Source organism: Photinus pyralis, unplaced genomic scaffold (genome assembly GCF_008802855.1).
Source record: "Photinus pyralis isolate 1611_PpyrPB1 unplaced genomic scaffold, Ppyr1.3 Ppyr1.4_LG10, whole genome shotgun sequence".
NCBI lineage: Eukaryota > Metazoa > Arthropoda > Insecta > Coleoptera > Lampyridae > Photinus > Photinus pyralis.
The window spans coordinates 4315465-4331069 of NW_022170250.1; the positions used below are offsets into that span (position 1 = coordinate 4315465).

Genomic DNA, 15605 nt, shown 5'->3' on the forward strand with positions numbered 1-15605 from the left:
TTTACTCGGATTTCTCTTAAATTTAAATTTGAATGTTTGTGTACACTTAATTTTATAATTTTGTCCATTTTATATTTATTTTCTTGGAATATGTGAATTCGAATATGTTTTGAAATTTTTTTTAATATCTTATTTTCAGAGATATTTTTTTTTTAATTTTTAATTTTTCTAAATTTAACTTTTCTGTACAATTGTGAAAAAATTTCGAATTTTACATTTTTTGTTTCTACATTTCGGGTTTTTTTAAATTAATTTTTAATTTTTGCATTATTATGAATTTGATTAAATTATTTTGAATTTCAGTTTTTGTGTACACGTAATTTTATTAAAGGATGTCTAAATATTTTGAATTTTGCATTCCATTCGAATTTTTGGGAGTGTTTTGAATTTTTTTTAATGTTTTTGAGCTTGTGTTTGCAGATTTTTCTCAAACTTGAAATATGTGCAATTTGATCGAATTTCTTGAATTTTTACGAGGTTTTTATTTTTTTGAAATTTTTGGATTTGTTTGAATTTTGCATATGGGAAAACAACCATTTTCGTGTATCCCCAATTGAAATTTTTTGAATTTTTCGAATTTCTTTTATAATTTCAAATTTGCGTGAATTCGTATTTATAGGTGGAAAACATTTTTGAATTTTTGGGTACAAGTTACTGGAACTTTTCTGGTGGTTTTTTGATTCTGAATAAATTTCTGCGCGAGTTTCTTTTATAAAAATGCATGGAAATTTAATTTACAATTATATCCGGATTCTTCAACCTGTTTCTTGAATTTTGTTCAAAAAAATGTTCTGTAAAATTTTAAAAATTATAAACATTTTGAAAAGTAAAAAATTTAGATTCAAAAAATTAAAACAACTTACTTTGGTGTAATGGCAAATCCGCCCGCTTGCTGCGCCACCGCCACCATCGTATAATGCCTGACCACCGCTACCATGGTATTCAAAACTGGAATTCTCAGCTCTTTAATCGCGGCGGCTACAAACATTCCTAAAAACAATTGCGTTAAAAGAAAGCGAAACCTTTAAACTTCTACCTGTCAACGCAGTTTGATGCGTGTTACGCGACTGCGCAAACGAGGATTTATAAGACGACCCCTTGAACTGCGCAATGTTATTGTCATCAAGAAAACTCCGATGCAAAAACAAGTTAAGCAACGTGCTCTTCCCATCGTTCAAATTCAGCGACGCCGCCAGGAAGCAGTTTATCACCTCCCAAGCTTGCTTTCGGTAGAACGAATCCGTCGAGCTCTGCTTCAGGGCGTTAAAGGCGGTTTCAATCACCTACGCGCGTAAATTATTGGCCGACGAGACTCTCAGAGTACCTACCTTTTCGACTGGAAACTCTATCGCGTGCTTCTGATCGTGGAAGACCACGATGATGGCGGGAGGATCGTAATCTGTCGTCGTGTACTCCAATTTTTGAGGTTCTATCATCATTTTCCTGTTTCCTCCGCCGAATTTGCCCAGGACCCTTAATGGAAGTTAAAGTTGGTGTTAAACGGATGACAGTAACACAATTTTTATGATGAGATTGCGAATGAATTTTGGTTGGTTACTTACTTGAAAGCCACTTGGGCCACCTGATCGTTATTTCTTAACGTACGCCAAAGTGCCTGCATTAAATCCGCCCGAACTGGCTGAATGTGTTCATACAAAAAATCGTGTTGAAGATTATCCACGCATAGCTCCAAAGTTCGCAACCCCTACAAGAGGTAGAGTAAAAACAAGTAGACGGCACAAGCCGTCTTACCTGACTAATTAAGATATGCGAGCCGTTCAGTGCCGAGACCAAAGGATCCATTAGCATGGGTAAATAAGGCAAAAGGGAACTCAGCCGTACCGGCACGGTCAGACATAGCTCGACGAATAAGTCTTTCATGTGCTGTTTGTGTAGTCCACTCTGCAACCGGTTTAACCCTAAAAAATTTCGGCGGTAGAGAGACTCACTTGTTAAATACCAGGTACCTTCAAGCAGATTGGGCAGTAGCGGTAAAAATTCTTGATAGAGCAGATCGTGGCTACCTCCACCGATCGAGCGGAAAAGCGCTCGAAGTAGCAAGAAATAGTTGTACGGTTCCTTTGCACTCATAGCCAACTCCATTGACCTACAAAGCGATAGTAACAGCAGTAGCGGCGGCATATTCACGACACCTAAACTGCACGCCCCCACAACCCTCATATGTGATTGAATCTTACAGATATCCAATGATTTAAAACAAAAAAATTCTAACTTTAAAAACACCCTATTCTTCATGCAGTCCTCACTTTAAGGAAAAAGAAAATTACTACCTCCGTATATTAGAAATGGAGAATGATTCGTTAATTTTTATTTTCTCTCTCTCTCTTTCTCCTCTCTCTCTCCCTCTCTCCCCCACTCTCTCTCTCTCTCGCCCTCTCCCGCTCTCCCTCTCTCCCCCTACCTCTCGCTCTCGCTCTCCCTCTCCATCTCAAATCAAATTTGCTTAGAAATGATTGGGGATTTCAAGAATAATTGTTATTTTCAGAGAAATCAGTGGCGTACCATCAATGTCTGCCAAAATGGGCATGTGAAATTCCGTACGAACACCACTGGTGGAAATTGAAAAAATGTGGTACGTTAAAAAAAATCCTCTGGATACATAGTACAATACATACATACCAAATTTCATTAAAATATCTAAAGTGGTATTACAGATATTAATAATAAATGATTTATTTTTGAAATCTTTACCACCCTGTATCTCGAAAGTTAAGACGTTTAGGACATAGGTTCATATGAAGTTTTCTTGTTAAAATGGACCCAAAAATCGCCCCCTTAAATATTGGCATTCAATTATGAAACACCATGTATAATCCTTCTTTGATTTAAGGGGGTTCATTAATTTAAAACCTTTTGGAATAACAATCATTTGATTCTACTAAATTATTTACTGCTTTCTCTAAACTAGTACTTATGAAACGGAAAGAATCAATAAATTTAAATTCGATAACTTTGTTCTTCACCTTTCCTTCTAATTATCATTTTTGATTTACATTTAGAACATTCCTCAATTACTTTCTTTTATTTTACATTTTTCACATATTGAAATATTATTTTTTTGTTTATATATATCAACACATACTTTTTTTAGAAAAAGGAATAAAATCTTGATATCTGAATAATTAATTAATTAATATCCTTTTTGAAAATAGCGTTGAGTCATATTTTAAATTATTAATTATTATTGGAATAAACTTGGGTAAAACTAATTTCAAATTACATTTATTACATGCAGCGCCTCTATATTTTCCAGTTACGTGATCGTGATCTTTTACTTTTCTATTTATTTCCTGATCAAATTCTATTTTACATATATAACAACATTTTGCATTCATATAATAAATCATTTTCACTACTATCATAAAAAATCATTGGTAAATTCTTTGTCCTTATCTTAATATATTCTTGTCCAATTTTAACCATTTCCTCATTAAACTGTTTCATCAATGTTCTCATTCCTAATTAAAGTATTACAATTAGAAATACAACCAAAACTATTTGGAATAATATGTTCATGAATATACTGATATTTGATCACATATTTTTTTCAAAGCACATTTTAAATCAAGACTAACAACCAATGGGTGAAATTGTTAAGCTGCAATGGAATTCTATTTTCTAAGATCATTAATATCATATTCTGGCATTTCAATAATAGTTTTTTTCATGGACACACCTCTCAATATGTACAGGGTGTCCCATTAATAATGGTCACAGGCCATATCTATGGAACCGTTAATTGCACCGCTTCGGGAAAAAATGTTGTTAACAAAAGGAGCCAAAAGAAATCGCTGGAAATTATTTTCAAGTTTCTAGCTTCGCCGCTAGAGGGCGTACGATTCATGGTTAAGTTAAAGTCACTAAATATAGAAAGTACCGCAATCAATGAATAAAGAATAACATTTCATGTGTAAGTATTGATACCAATATTACTTTTATATAGTACATGTAAATTTACAAATTTTTTATCGGAATGTAGTTTGAGGTTAGCTAAACAAAAGTCATAGGCAGAGTAGACACATGGGGGTTTAAATTGTTTTCGTGTAAAATTCTTTATAATTGTATCCTTGTACAACTCTAAGGTAGGTACGCCACTGGAACAGGAAACTACTGTCCGCCATTTGCAAAAGCCATCGCGGTCTCACGTAAATTGTTGATATTCTCCTTCCTGGTATTCTTTATTCATTGACCGCAATCATCCGCCATTTTTGGGCAAATTTGCTGCCAACTTAAAAAAATTGACAAATAAAATCTGAATAGCTGTAATTGTTTATAACCTAACTTCATAGTACTGTCATGTTTTATAAAAATATATACAGATATCTCCAAACAGGTGGAACAATCCCTAACATTAAAGTTACTAGAATCTGGTAACTTCCGCCATTCTTGGGCAAAAATCATGCGTTCTCTCTCTAACACACGAGCCCAATGGATTGCGGTACTTTCTATATTTAGTGACTTTAGGTTAAGTAGAAAAATGACGATTTTTCTAAAATATACCCAACAAACATGCATAAAAAATACATGCATAGCAATCTCGTATCAAATTTTGCATCATTTTGATGCAGCACATATTGCTCTAGCTCATAAAATATGAGGGGTGTGGGAAGGAGAACATCTCTTTAAGGAATTGAATGTAACTTCGGATTAGGTTAACAGATATTCACATAATAGGTTTTGTTAGTTGTTGGAATGAACTCTCTTCATGGAATAGATTTTACATGAAGTCTTTTTAGTAAATGTGATGAGTGGTAGAGGGCGCGATGTGACATTAACATAAACTTCGCAGGTTTTTTTTGAAAATTTCCAATGGAACGATATAATTATTATATGATATATTATCAAATAAGATGAAAAAGTGAAAATATCAGCGAAAACCGCATTTTGTTATCTGTTTTCTAAACAGAGGTATGGCGAAAATACGAACATTCACAAATTTTAACTGCAATATTTACTGCTTTTTCCATTTGAGTGCGTGAAGCTCTGGTGCAGTTCGTTCGGAGCAGCTCGTTTTGCAAGTTGTTCATTTTGCACACATTTGAATGGACATTCACAGTACGTAAATAACCACAAAAAAGTTTCAAGCCCCCAGCAAATAGGTGGTGCACGAGGGAAATCCAATTCCGGGTGCGTCAGAGCTCGAAGCTTTCTTAAAAGGAACACAGGGCATCGTGCACGGTACAGCTTAGAGCTCCTTTTTCACTCAAATGGAAAGTAGTAATTGTAGTATTTTTTAATGGCTAGCCAAGCCAGCTAGGTCACTCGACCTAACTTGCTTAGACTTTTATTTGTTGCAAAGGATAAAAGACGTCTTTCAAACAAGGCCAACTACAAGAGACGATATGGTGGCGAGAATTAGAAATGTAATTCATAGCAATGGCGGAAGTTTACATTTACATTTACTAAAAAGACTATTTATGTAAAATCTCATTCCACCTCATTCCAAGACCTATTATGTGAAAATCTGTTAACCTAATCCGAAGTTACATTCAATTCCTTAAAGAGATGTTCCCTTCCCCCACCTCTCATATTTTATGAGCTAGAGCAATATGTGCTGCATCAAAATGATGCAAAATTTGATACGAGATTGCTACATGCATGTATTTTTTATGCATGTTTGTTGGGTATATTTTAGGAAAAAAGTCATTTTTCCACTTAACCATGAATCGTACGCCCTCTAGCGGCGAAGCTATAAACTTGAAAATAATTTCCAGCGATTTCTTTTGGCCCCTTTTGTTAACAAAATTTTTGCCCGAAGCGGTGCAATTAACGGTTCCATAGATAAGGCCTGTGACCATTATTAATGGGACACCCTGTACACATTGAGAGGTGTGTCCATGAAAAAAACGATTATTGAAATGCCAGAATATGATAGTGATTTTAGAAAATATAATTCTATTGGAGCTTAACAATTTCACCCACTTATTGTTAGTCTTGATTTTGAATGTACTTTGAAAAAAATATGTGATCAAATAACAGTATATTCATGAACATATTCCAAATAGTTTTGGTTTTATTTCTAATTGTAATACTTCAATTAGGAATATAAACATAGATTTATTGATGAAACAGTTTAATGAGGAAATAGTTAAAATTAGACAAGAATATATTCAAATACGGACAAAGAATTTACCAATGATTTTTTATGATAGTAGTGAAAATGATTTATTATATGAATGCAAAATTTTGTTATATATGTAAAATAGAATTTGATCAAGAAATAAATAGAAAAGTAAGAGATCACGATCATGTAACTGGAAAATATAGAGGCGCTGCATGTAATAAATGTAATTTGAAATTAGTTTTACCCAAGTTTATTCCAATAATAATTCATAATTTAAAATATGACACAACGCTATTTTTAAAATGGATATTAATTATTCAGATATTACAATTATCCGTAATACTAAAGATTTTATTACTTTTTCTAAAAAAGTATGTGTTGATATATATAAACAAAATAATAATATTTCAATATGTGAAAAATGTGAAATAAGAGAAAGTAATTGAAGAATGTTCTAAATATAAATCAAAAATGATAATAGAAGTAAAGATGAAGTACAAAGTGAATAACATCGAATTTAAATTTATTGATTCTTTCCGTTTTATAAGTAATAGTTTAGGGAATGCAGTAAATAATTTAATAGAATCAAATAATTGTTATTCCAAAAGGTTTTAAATTAATTAATAATAATAATAATTTGTTGGGTATATTTTAGAAAAAAAATAATTTTTCTACGTAAACATGAATCGTACGCCCTCTAGCGGCGAAGCTAGAAACTTGAAAATAATTTCCAGCGATTTCTCTTGACCCCTTTTGTTAACAAAATTTTTTTCCCGAAGCGGGGCAATTAACGGTTCCATAGATATGGCCTGTGACCATTATTAATGGGACGCGCTGTACATTTCATTTATCTTCTGTATCATATTTAGAATGACATTCATACAAATAAACATATGCTTATGTCTTTTATGAATTTGAACACGCAATAAACCAAATATATTTTTTATTCCAACAATATGATTATTACATATATAATAATAAATTTAGGTACATGTTTTTCTACTTTTTTTATATTTAGAACTTACATACAACAATTCAACTTTAGTTTCTACAAAAGTATATGCATTAATAGATATATTAAGAAACTGTTCATATATTTCTATATTTTCGGGAATGCTACTGGATAATTCATTTTTAATTTTTCATATTTTGATATATCATACTTACTTGGTCTATTAGTGTTATTCTTTCCGTCAATTGGATTTAAAAAAGCATATTTGAAACATCTTGGGTTTTCTTTTTTAAAACACTTAAATTTAGTGTAGAATTAGCGTTGCCAAGTTAGCTTTTTAGCGGTTCATGCAGGTTCATTTTGTGTTTGAGGTGACCTTGCTTTGGGTACTCAGTCAGAGTTAATTTGTTATTCATTTTTGTAATTCCATTTTGTTGGTGCTACATACAACAGAAAGGTACCTAGCTATTGTAAATTATGTCGCCTTCAGCTGTTTGTAATTCAGGGTAAAGTAAGTCTTGGAATTTGGTGTTATTTGCTTTCAATGTAAATGTTATTTCTATTTTGATTTGTTTGAGATTGGCCAGTTAGTAATTAATTAATTAAGTTGATTGTTTTAACTGATTTAGATTGATGACTGTGTACGAATCTACCTTTCTTGAGTGTAATTAACCTTCTCGCCCTGATAAGGATATTTAACAGTATTCAACTCGAACTACAACTTTAGTCTATGGTTACCGCATCCAGGACCTTCAGATACATTCCGGATTGGAGAAGGTCCGGCTAATTAACAATGCATTTTATATGTACTTTATGTAAGAGACTTCAAAATGTATTCTCTTCACACATGGGAAAGGATTGAAGAAGCTTTTAAATCTACTTGTGATGGCCATTCTTTAACTTACGTACAGACTAGGTGTCGTGAATGCGCCGCCGAACGAGCGAATATCGTACTACTAACAACATAAACCCCCCTAGTTACTTACCGATTCACAATTTGATGAAGATGCGGTCGGAGCATGTTCTCGTTCTCTTGGGAGAACAACGAGACGCTACCGAAAACAAGCTTGAACAGGCGAAGGTACAAATTGCTCCGTTCCAAATTGGAGCCCATCTCTTCCATCCGCTCGAGTAGATACTCAACGAGAACCGTCGCAAATATGGGACTAGTGGTTTGATTGGCCAGAAGAGTATTCGGCACAATCTGAAGGGTCATATTCCGATAGACGCGCTCGACGAGGTACTCTATGGTTGTGGAGAATATCTCGTGAAATGTTTGGGGATTCATCATTGAAAACTGAAAGAAAAAATCATCTTGTCCTTAGGCTAAACGACATCCGACACTTACAACGCCGCTGAAGTGTTCCAAAACCTCCTTTTCCTCTTTGGATCGAACGGTTTGTTGATTCAGCCTTTGCATGCCGGGCGCTTGTTGGCCGACATTCAAAGTGTAAATATCCAAGGCCTTCAGCGCCCATTTCACTAATCGGACGAACACCAGCGTTTCGTGCGGTTGAAACTGTTTCGTGCCGATAATGGGCGAGGCGTTTGCAGTCTAAAAGAGCGCTTTTTAGCCGTACGAAACGCAACCAAAAGTACCGACCTTGCAAGCGGCACATCCCCAAGTGATGGTTTTCACTCCGCGAACCAGCGTGTTCACCAGACTGCGGTAGTCGGTGACGTTGTAGTTGTTATTTTGAGAGTTCGAGCACCCAATTTTAGAGCGGGTTTCCTTCGAGGCGTTTTGATTGTCGCCCAGGGCGTTGTCCAAGAAGTCGTTTGAATTCGTCTTGAAATCTGGCTCCGCTTTTACGTCGCCGGATAAAAACGCGTTAAGCTGTGGGGCTTGTGATGAGGGCAGTTGCTGATTTAGTTGTTTGCTTGAAACGAAAACTTTTGTGAGTAGTCGCTATTATTGAACTTTACACCTCTAAAAGGAGAGATATGGAACCAACATCACAAAGCCACCACATGCTGGCGCTGTTCTGAATGCCAAAAAATATTCCCGCTCATAGATGTCTAGTAAAGCAACCTCCCACAATTTTATGTGCTAAGAGTATTAGATCACAGGTCAATTTAAATGTAAAAAATCAAAAAATGGGCCCAGAAATTCGAATAGAGTTAAATAATTCAAAATATTTAGGAAACCTTGAAGACATTCGGCCCCACGGTATAATATTTTAAGCTATGGCGCTGTGAGCAAGAAACAGTTCTATGTTTCTGAATGCCTGAAAATATTTCCGCTTCCGATGCTCTTGGAAATTCTGAAAGAACTCCTAGACGTCTTGAAAGTAAAGCAACCCCCCAAAATTCTATGAACAAACCTGTTGAGAGTAATAGCCAGATTATAGGTCAATTGTCAGGGATTAGTCGGATATGTAAAATATGAACGCGTTTAAAGTATGACCTGCAAATTCGATTTTAATCCACGGATCCCAGGGACGAAGAGCCAAATCGGGTCAGGTAAGGTCTGCTGATCAAATCAGGTGTACAAATTTATTGGGTTCAACTGGTCAATTGGAAATCTATCTCGTGATCTTTTTTGTTAAATGTTTAAATATTTCAATTTTGTGTACAGGGTGTTCCATTTTCTACACTTTTATAGGGTATCTTTGTATGAGTGCTATCAAAAAAGTAATATGGGCGTCACGTCTAAAATGATAAAAATCGAAATTTGAAAATATTCGCTCGCGTAAAAGATACGGGGGAAGATCCAAAAAATGACGAAATACAGAACAATGTTTATTACAAAAGTTTGATTAAGTATAATGATTATTGGATAAGCGATAATCTACCGTTTTGAAAAAAAGTATACGGGGTCAAGTACCTAACCTCATTTCTTTAATCGAACACCCAGTATACTTTAATCTAGAAATATAGCATATTAAAATCTCTCTTCAAAAATATAACACTAAAAAAATCGGAAATTTCAAAAAATTGTTCTGTATTTTTGAATTTTTTAAAATCTTTTTCCTCAATTTTGTATTTCGAATTTGTCTGAATTTGAAATTTGATACCTATAAAACATCTTTAAATTTTTGTGTACCTGTTGCTGAAACTGTTGCGCTAGTTTTTTGAATTGATTACAGACTTCCCTTAAATTATTGCGTGTTCCTAATTTTATACGGGAAAACAATCATTTGTATGTTTCGGTGGGATTTTATAATTTTTTCTAATTTTTTTGCCCTGATTTCTCTGAATTTGTATTTGACGTACAACTTAGTTGTGTCTTCAAGATTTTTTAATTTTTTTAAATTGTTTATGCAATTTTTCTTTAGCTTCTCCGACTATTTTCTACTTTTCCCGGAATGTTCTAATTTTTGGAATTTTTCTTTAGCTTTTCCGAATTTTTTTATATTTTTGTTAATAGTTTTCAATTGTTTATAATACTAGATTTTGTTTTGCACGTACTTGTATTTTTATAGCTGTTTTGTCCTCAGATAAAAAAACAAAGTTTTTGTGTTAACTTAGCTGTTTCTTCAATTTTTTCCAAAAATTAAAACATTCCGGAAAAAATTCCAAAAATTGTAAACACGCTATTGGTTCAAAACCAATTTTTTACTAGCAACGTCTCTTAAAACTATCGTAAATGATCTTCATTAATTATTTGCAATAACTTTTACTAGAACAAAAGGTATAAAATGTTACATTAAAAAAATAAGTACTTTTCCAGTACTTTCCAAATCTGCAATAAAATATGGGGTGTTCCATAAAAAATACAAGTTTGATACGCCACTGGAATACAGCACGCCCTTGGTGATCAAAAATATATTGGAAACATGGCGACGACAATCGTATACAACTTTGGCCTAAAACTTTTTTCGGTATCTTTTATGGTAAAGGAATTATGATCCGAGGGGTCTCGGTCTCCCTGTATACAAACATTCAAATTCAGAATTTAAAAAATTGAAATTCCGGAAAATTACAAAATTCTGAAAATTAAAAAGTCAAAAAATTAGACATCAATTGGCAATTCAAAAAAATAAATAAAACAAAGTACACTACAAAATTTAAGTTCAGGCGAGACAAATTTGTAAAAAATTAAAAAAATTTTGCAAATGATGAAAATTGTTGTTTTCCCACGGTATAGTATCTAAAGGTATGGCGCTGTGACTAGGAAACAGGTCTATGTTTCTGAATGCCTGAAAATATTCCCGCTTCTGGTGCTCTTTTGGAAATTCGTGAATTTCCTGTATCTCAGGAATTTTTTTCCAAATTTTGGAAACCTCTTCCACGTTTCCCATTTTATACGAAGTCCTTTCTTTATGAATGATCGATTCTCTCCAAATTTTTGAATTTCACTCAAATTTACGGCTTTTCCCGAGTTTTATAAATCTGTCGACATAATTTTAAATTTTCTTCGAAATTGTGCTCGATTTTTTTTAAAGTGTTGGATTTTTTACGATTCTGTTCACGTTCTTAATTTTTATTTTGTGAATTTTCTATATAAAAACATTGAAAACTCAACAAAACTGGAAAAATGCTCAAAACACCAAAAATTCATTTTTCAATCATGCACTTCGGGTGCGACTAAACTAAAAAATTAAAAAAATTCCCAAAATCGAAAAAAAATGAAAATTCCAAAAAAAACGAATTTTAGTTTCGAAAAACGCGCTCAAAATTTTTGCAAAAATTTAAATATATAAAAATCAAGGAACATTCAAAAAATTCACAAATTTAAAAAAATTATAAGTTCGAAAAAATTTGTAAAATAGTTTTTGTTAACTTTCTTCAATTTTTTCCAAAAATTAGAACATTCCGGAAAAAATTCCAAAAAATGTAAACACGCTATTGATTCAAAACCAATTTTTTACTAGCAACGTCTCTTAAAACTATCGTAAATGGTCTTCGTTAATTATTTGCAATAGATTTTACTAGAACAAAAGGTATAACATGTTACATTAAAAAAATAAGTTTTCCAGTACTTTCCAAATCTGCAATAAAATATGGGGTGTTCCATAAAAAAAAACAAGTTTGATACGCCACTGGAATACAGCACGCCCTTGGTGATCAAAAATATGTTGAAAACATGGCGACGACAATGGTAAAGGAATTATGATCCGAGGGGTCTTAGATGCTACACCCTGTATACAAACATTCAAATTCAGAATTTAAAAAATTGAAATATGTATTCCGGAAAATTACAAAATTGTGATAATTAAAAAATCAAAAAATTAGACATAAATTGGCAATTCAAAAAATAAATAAAACAAAGTACACTACAAAATTTAAGTTCAGGCGAGACAAATTTTTAAAAAATTTAAAAAATTTTGTAAATGATGAAAATTGTTGTTTTCCCATATACTTACGTGTAAGTTTTGTAAAAGTTCAAGGAAATATTTAGGAAACCTTGAAGAAATTCGAATCGTGTCCGAAGGCCCCACGGTATAGTATCTAAAGCTATGGCGCTGTGACTAGGAAACAGTTCTACGTTTCTGAATGCCTGAAAATATTCCCGCTTCTGGTGCTCTTTTGGAAATTCCTGAATTTCCTGTATCTCTGGAATTTTTTTCCAAATTTTGGGAACCTCTTCAACGTTTCTCATTTTATACGAAGTCCTTTCATTATGAATGGTGGATTCTCTCCAAATTTTTGAATTTTCCCAAATTCTTTGAATTTCACTCAAATTTACGGATTTTCCTGAATTTTATAAATTGTGCTCGATTTTTTTTACATTGGTGGATTTTTTACGATTCTTTTCCCGTTCTTAATTTTTATTTTGTGAATTTTCTATAATGTTTATGTACCGGGTGACCCAATAAGACTGTTCCTCGGCCATATCTCGAGGAAAAATGTCATATGACAGGGGTAAAAAAAATTATTGGGTAAATCGGTCATGAAGAATCACTGGAAAATATTTTCAAGTTCTAAAATTGACCAACAGAGGGCGTAACTGCCATCTTAAATTTTAAAATTGGATTTTCTTTCAATTTCGCATAAACTAAAAAAAATTTTTTATATATAATAATAATTTATATATAGGCAATATATATAATATATAATGCATTCGTGTTTCATTTGTTTAATTTTCCAAGGCCTACCTAAAAGTGTAGGGTCTTTTCCAAACAATCTTTCGCGCCATCGACAAATACCGGAAATACGTCAAATAAGATACAATTTAAGCATTTTTATTAATTAATTAATTAATCTCATTTTCCCAATATTTGAGGTTAGGAACGATATTTTGAAAAAAGGTATTCACTGACCTCTTTTGGTGATATTTGGCTACTTTTTCATAAAGAAAGAGTCATCATTCCATTTGATTTTTTTAGGATTTTGGATCATAGTGTCAAAACTAGCCCCCTGGCGGAAAAAGATTCAACTAAATTAACTATATTCTTGTTGCCCAAGGAATGCTGGTTCTCTTTAAAAATGTGAAAAAAGAATGTTTAGTTTATTATTAATTTTAAAATTTACGATGGCAGTTCCGCCTTCTGGTGGTCATTTTTAGAACTTGAAAGTATTTTCCAGCGATTCTTCATAACCATTTTACCCAATAATTTTGTCTACCCCATACGACGAACAGTTCCCGAGATATGGCCGAGGAACAGTCTTATTGGACCACCCTGTACTCTATCTATACCACTGTGCCCGGTATAAACATTGAAAAATCAAAAAAATTGGAAAAATGCTCAAATGACCAAAAATTCATTTTTCAATAATGCACTTTGGGTGCGAGTAAACAAAAAAATTCCCAAAATCGAAAAAAAGTTGAAATTGCAAAAAAACGAATTTTAGTTTCGAAAAAGCGCCCAAAATTTTTGCAAATGTACACAAAAATTCAAATATGTATATAAAAAAAATTAGGGAACATTCAAAAAATTCTCAAATTTAAAAAAGTTATAAATTCGAAAAAATTTGTAAAATAAAACTGGGGAGTAACTTTGAAAGACTTTATAAGTTGGAAAAATTCAAGAAAACAATTCCGAAAAATACAGAAAATTCAGGCAAATTCAAAAATCGTCAATTTTTCAAAAAATTGGGATTCAGAATATGAGGCTAACTCGAAGAAATAAACAAAAGATACTAAAATTGGAAGAACGCTCAAGATTCCAAAAATTTAAGAAAAACGATGGCACAATTTAAAAAAAAATGAAGGATTTATATAATCGGAGAGATCACAAAATTGGGAAAAAATTGGAAATGTCACTGGGTCACTTCTCATAGCTTGAGTTCTATTGGCAACACGAGAAAGATCGCGATTCGAGCTTGACAAAATTCGCAGCGGAAGATACCGTTTGGGCCTTCGAAGTCGACTACCCCTCGAAGAGCGCACCTTTGCAAAAAGTGATTAATTTCGCCCCTAAGAAAAAAAACTCCGTCACGCAGTGCGTGTTTGCAAGATCTTGCCTCCGTGTCAGACGTTAGCATTGCTATTTCGCAATATTTTATGTGCGGCGCGGTTCACTACCCCTTTATTTTGTTTGTGTTGTTATCTCTACAGATTTGCAAAACGCGCTCTTCTGAATTCACACGGCCGCAACGACCAGAATTCAAAGGTGAACCTAACAGGTTCCGGAAATTCAGGGAAATTAACAAAATTTGTAGAAGATCCACAATTCATAGAAATTCATAAACAATTAACAAATTTCAAAATCCTTGAAAAAGTATCAGAAAAACTTTAAAAAAATCCAAAAAATAAAAAGAATCGAAAATTTGTAAAAATTTGAGGAAAACCTAAAAAAATCGGAAACAACTTCAAAGAAAATTAATAATTCATATAATCGAAGATATTAATAAAAGTCAGGAAAAACCGGAAATGTTAACAGAAGTTCAAGAAATTTGGAAAATTTCAAAAATGTGGAGAGAATAGACAATTCATAAAAAATTAAATGTTATAAAAAATGAAATTCAGAAAATTCGACTAACTCAAAGAATTTAAGAAAATTGGAAACATTTTTATGAATTTTTGGAAATCTAAATTCTTTGAGTTAGTAGCTAAGTCTTTCGCAATCTATCTGAAATTTGCTCATTTTTCTGAATCTATGAATTTCGTATTTTTTTTTTTTAATTCCGGAATCATTCTCAATGGTTTCTGATGTACTTTTTTTGATTTAATTTTTTTTAATTTTTATGTACATTCGGGTCTCTTTTAAGTGTTATCATTTGTTTAAATGTTTCCAATATTCAAAATTCGCCTTATGTGTAAAACTTCTTTCAAAAATGAGATGCTTGAGATTTTTTTATTTTTGGAATTTTTGAATTTTCCTTAATTGTTATTATGTATTTGAATTGGGACATGAGTCAATTGACTCAGTAATTCATGGGATATTCCAATCAAACCTGCCGAAAGTATGATCTGCAAACTCGACTTTGTCCACGGACCTTATTTGAACCAAGAACCGAGTGAGAGCAGGTCAAGTCAGGTCACGTACCAGCAAAACAATACTTACCACTTATTCATTAAAATCGGCAACTGAATCTTTGATATAGTCTTAAACTTCAAGACGAACACCTCCAACATTCTCATCAGCAATTCCCGCCCCTCCGCACTATTTTCAGCCTCCGCCCTTATCCGAATACAATCGACCAAATTCAAGAGTAATTTGCACGACATCGTCTGTATGC

The 15605-nt window shown here is 32.9% G+C and overlaps 1 protein-coding gene across 1 annotated transcript in view; it reads right to left on the bottom strand.

The window, feature by feature from the left end:
• Positions 1–15605, bottom strand: part of LOC116160948 (transcription-associated protein 1) — a 70120-nt gene that overhangs the window by 48333 nt on the left and 6182 nt on the right. The window contains 10 exon segments of the mRNA XM_031474101.1: positions 864–990; positions 1037–1283; positions 1329–1473; positions 1563–1705; positions 1753–1919; positions 1968–2107; positions 8024–8334; positions 8386–8592; positions 8641–8917; positions 15431–15604. Of these exon segments, the coding sequence (XP_031329961.1) occupies positions 864–990; positions 1037–1283; positions 1329–1473; positions 1563–1705; positions 1753–1919; positions 1968–2107; positions 8024–8334; positions 8386–8592; positions 8641–8917; positions 15431–15604 (1938 nt within the window).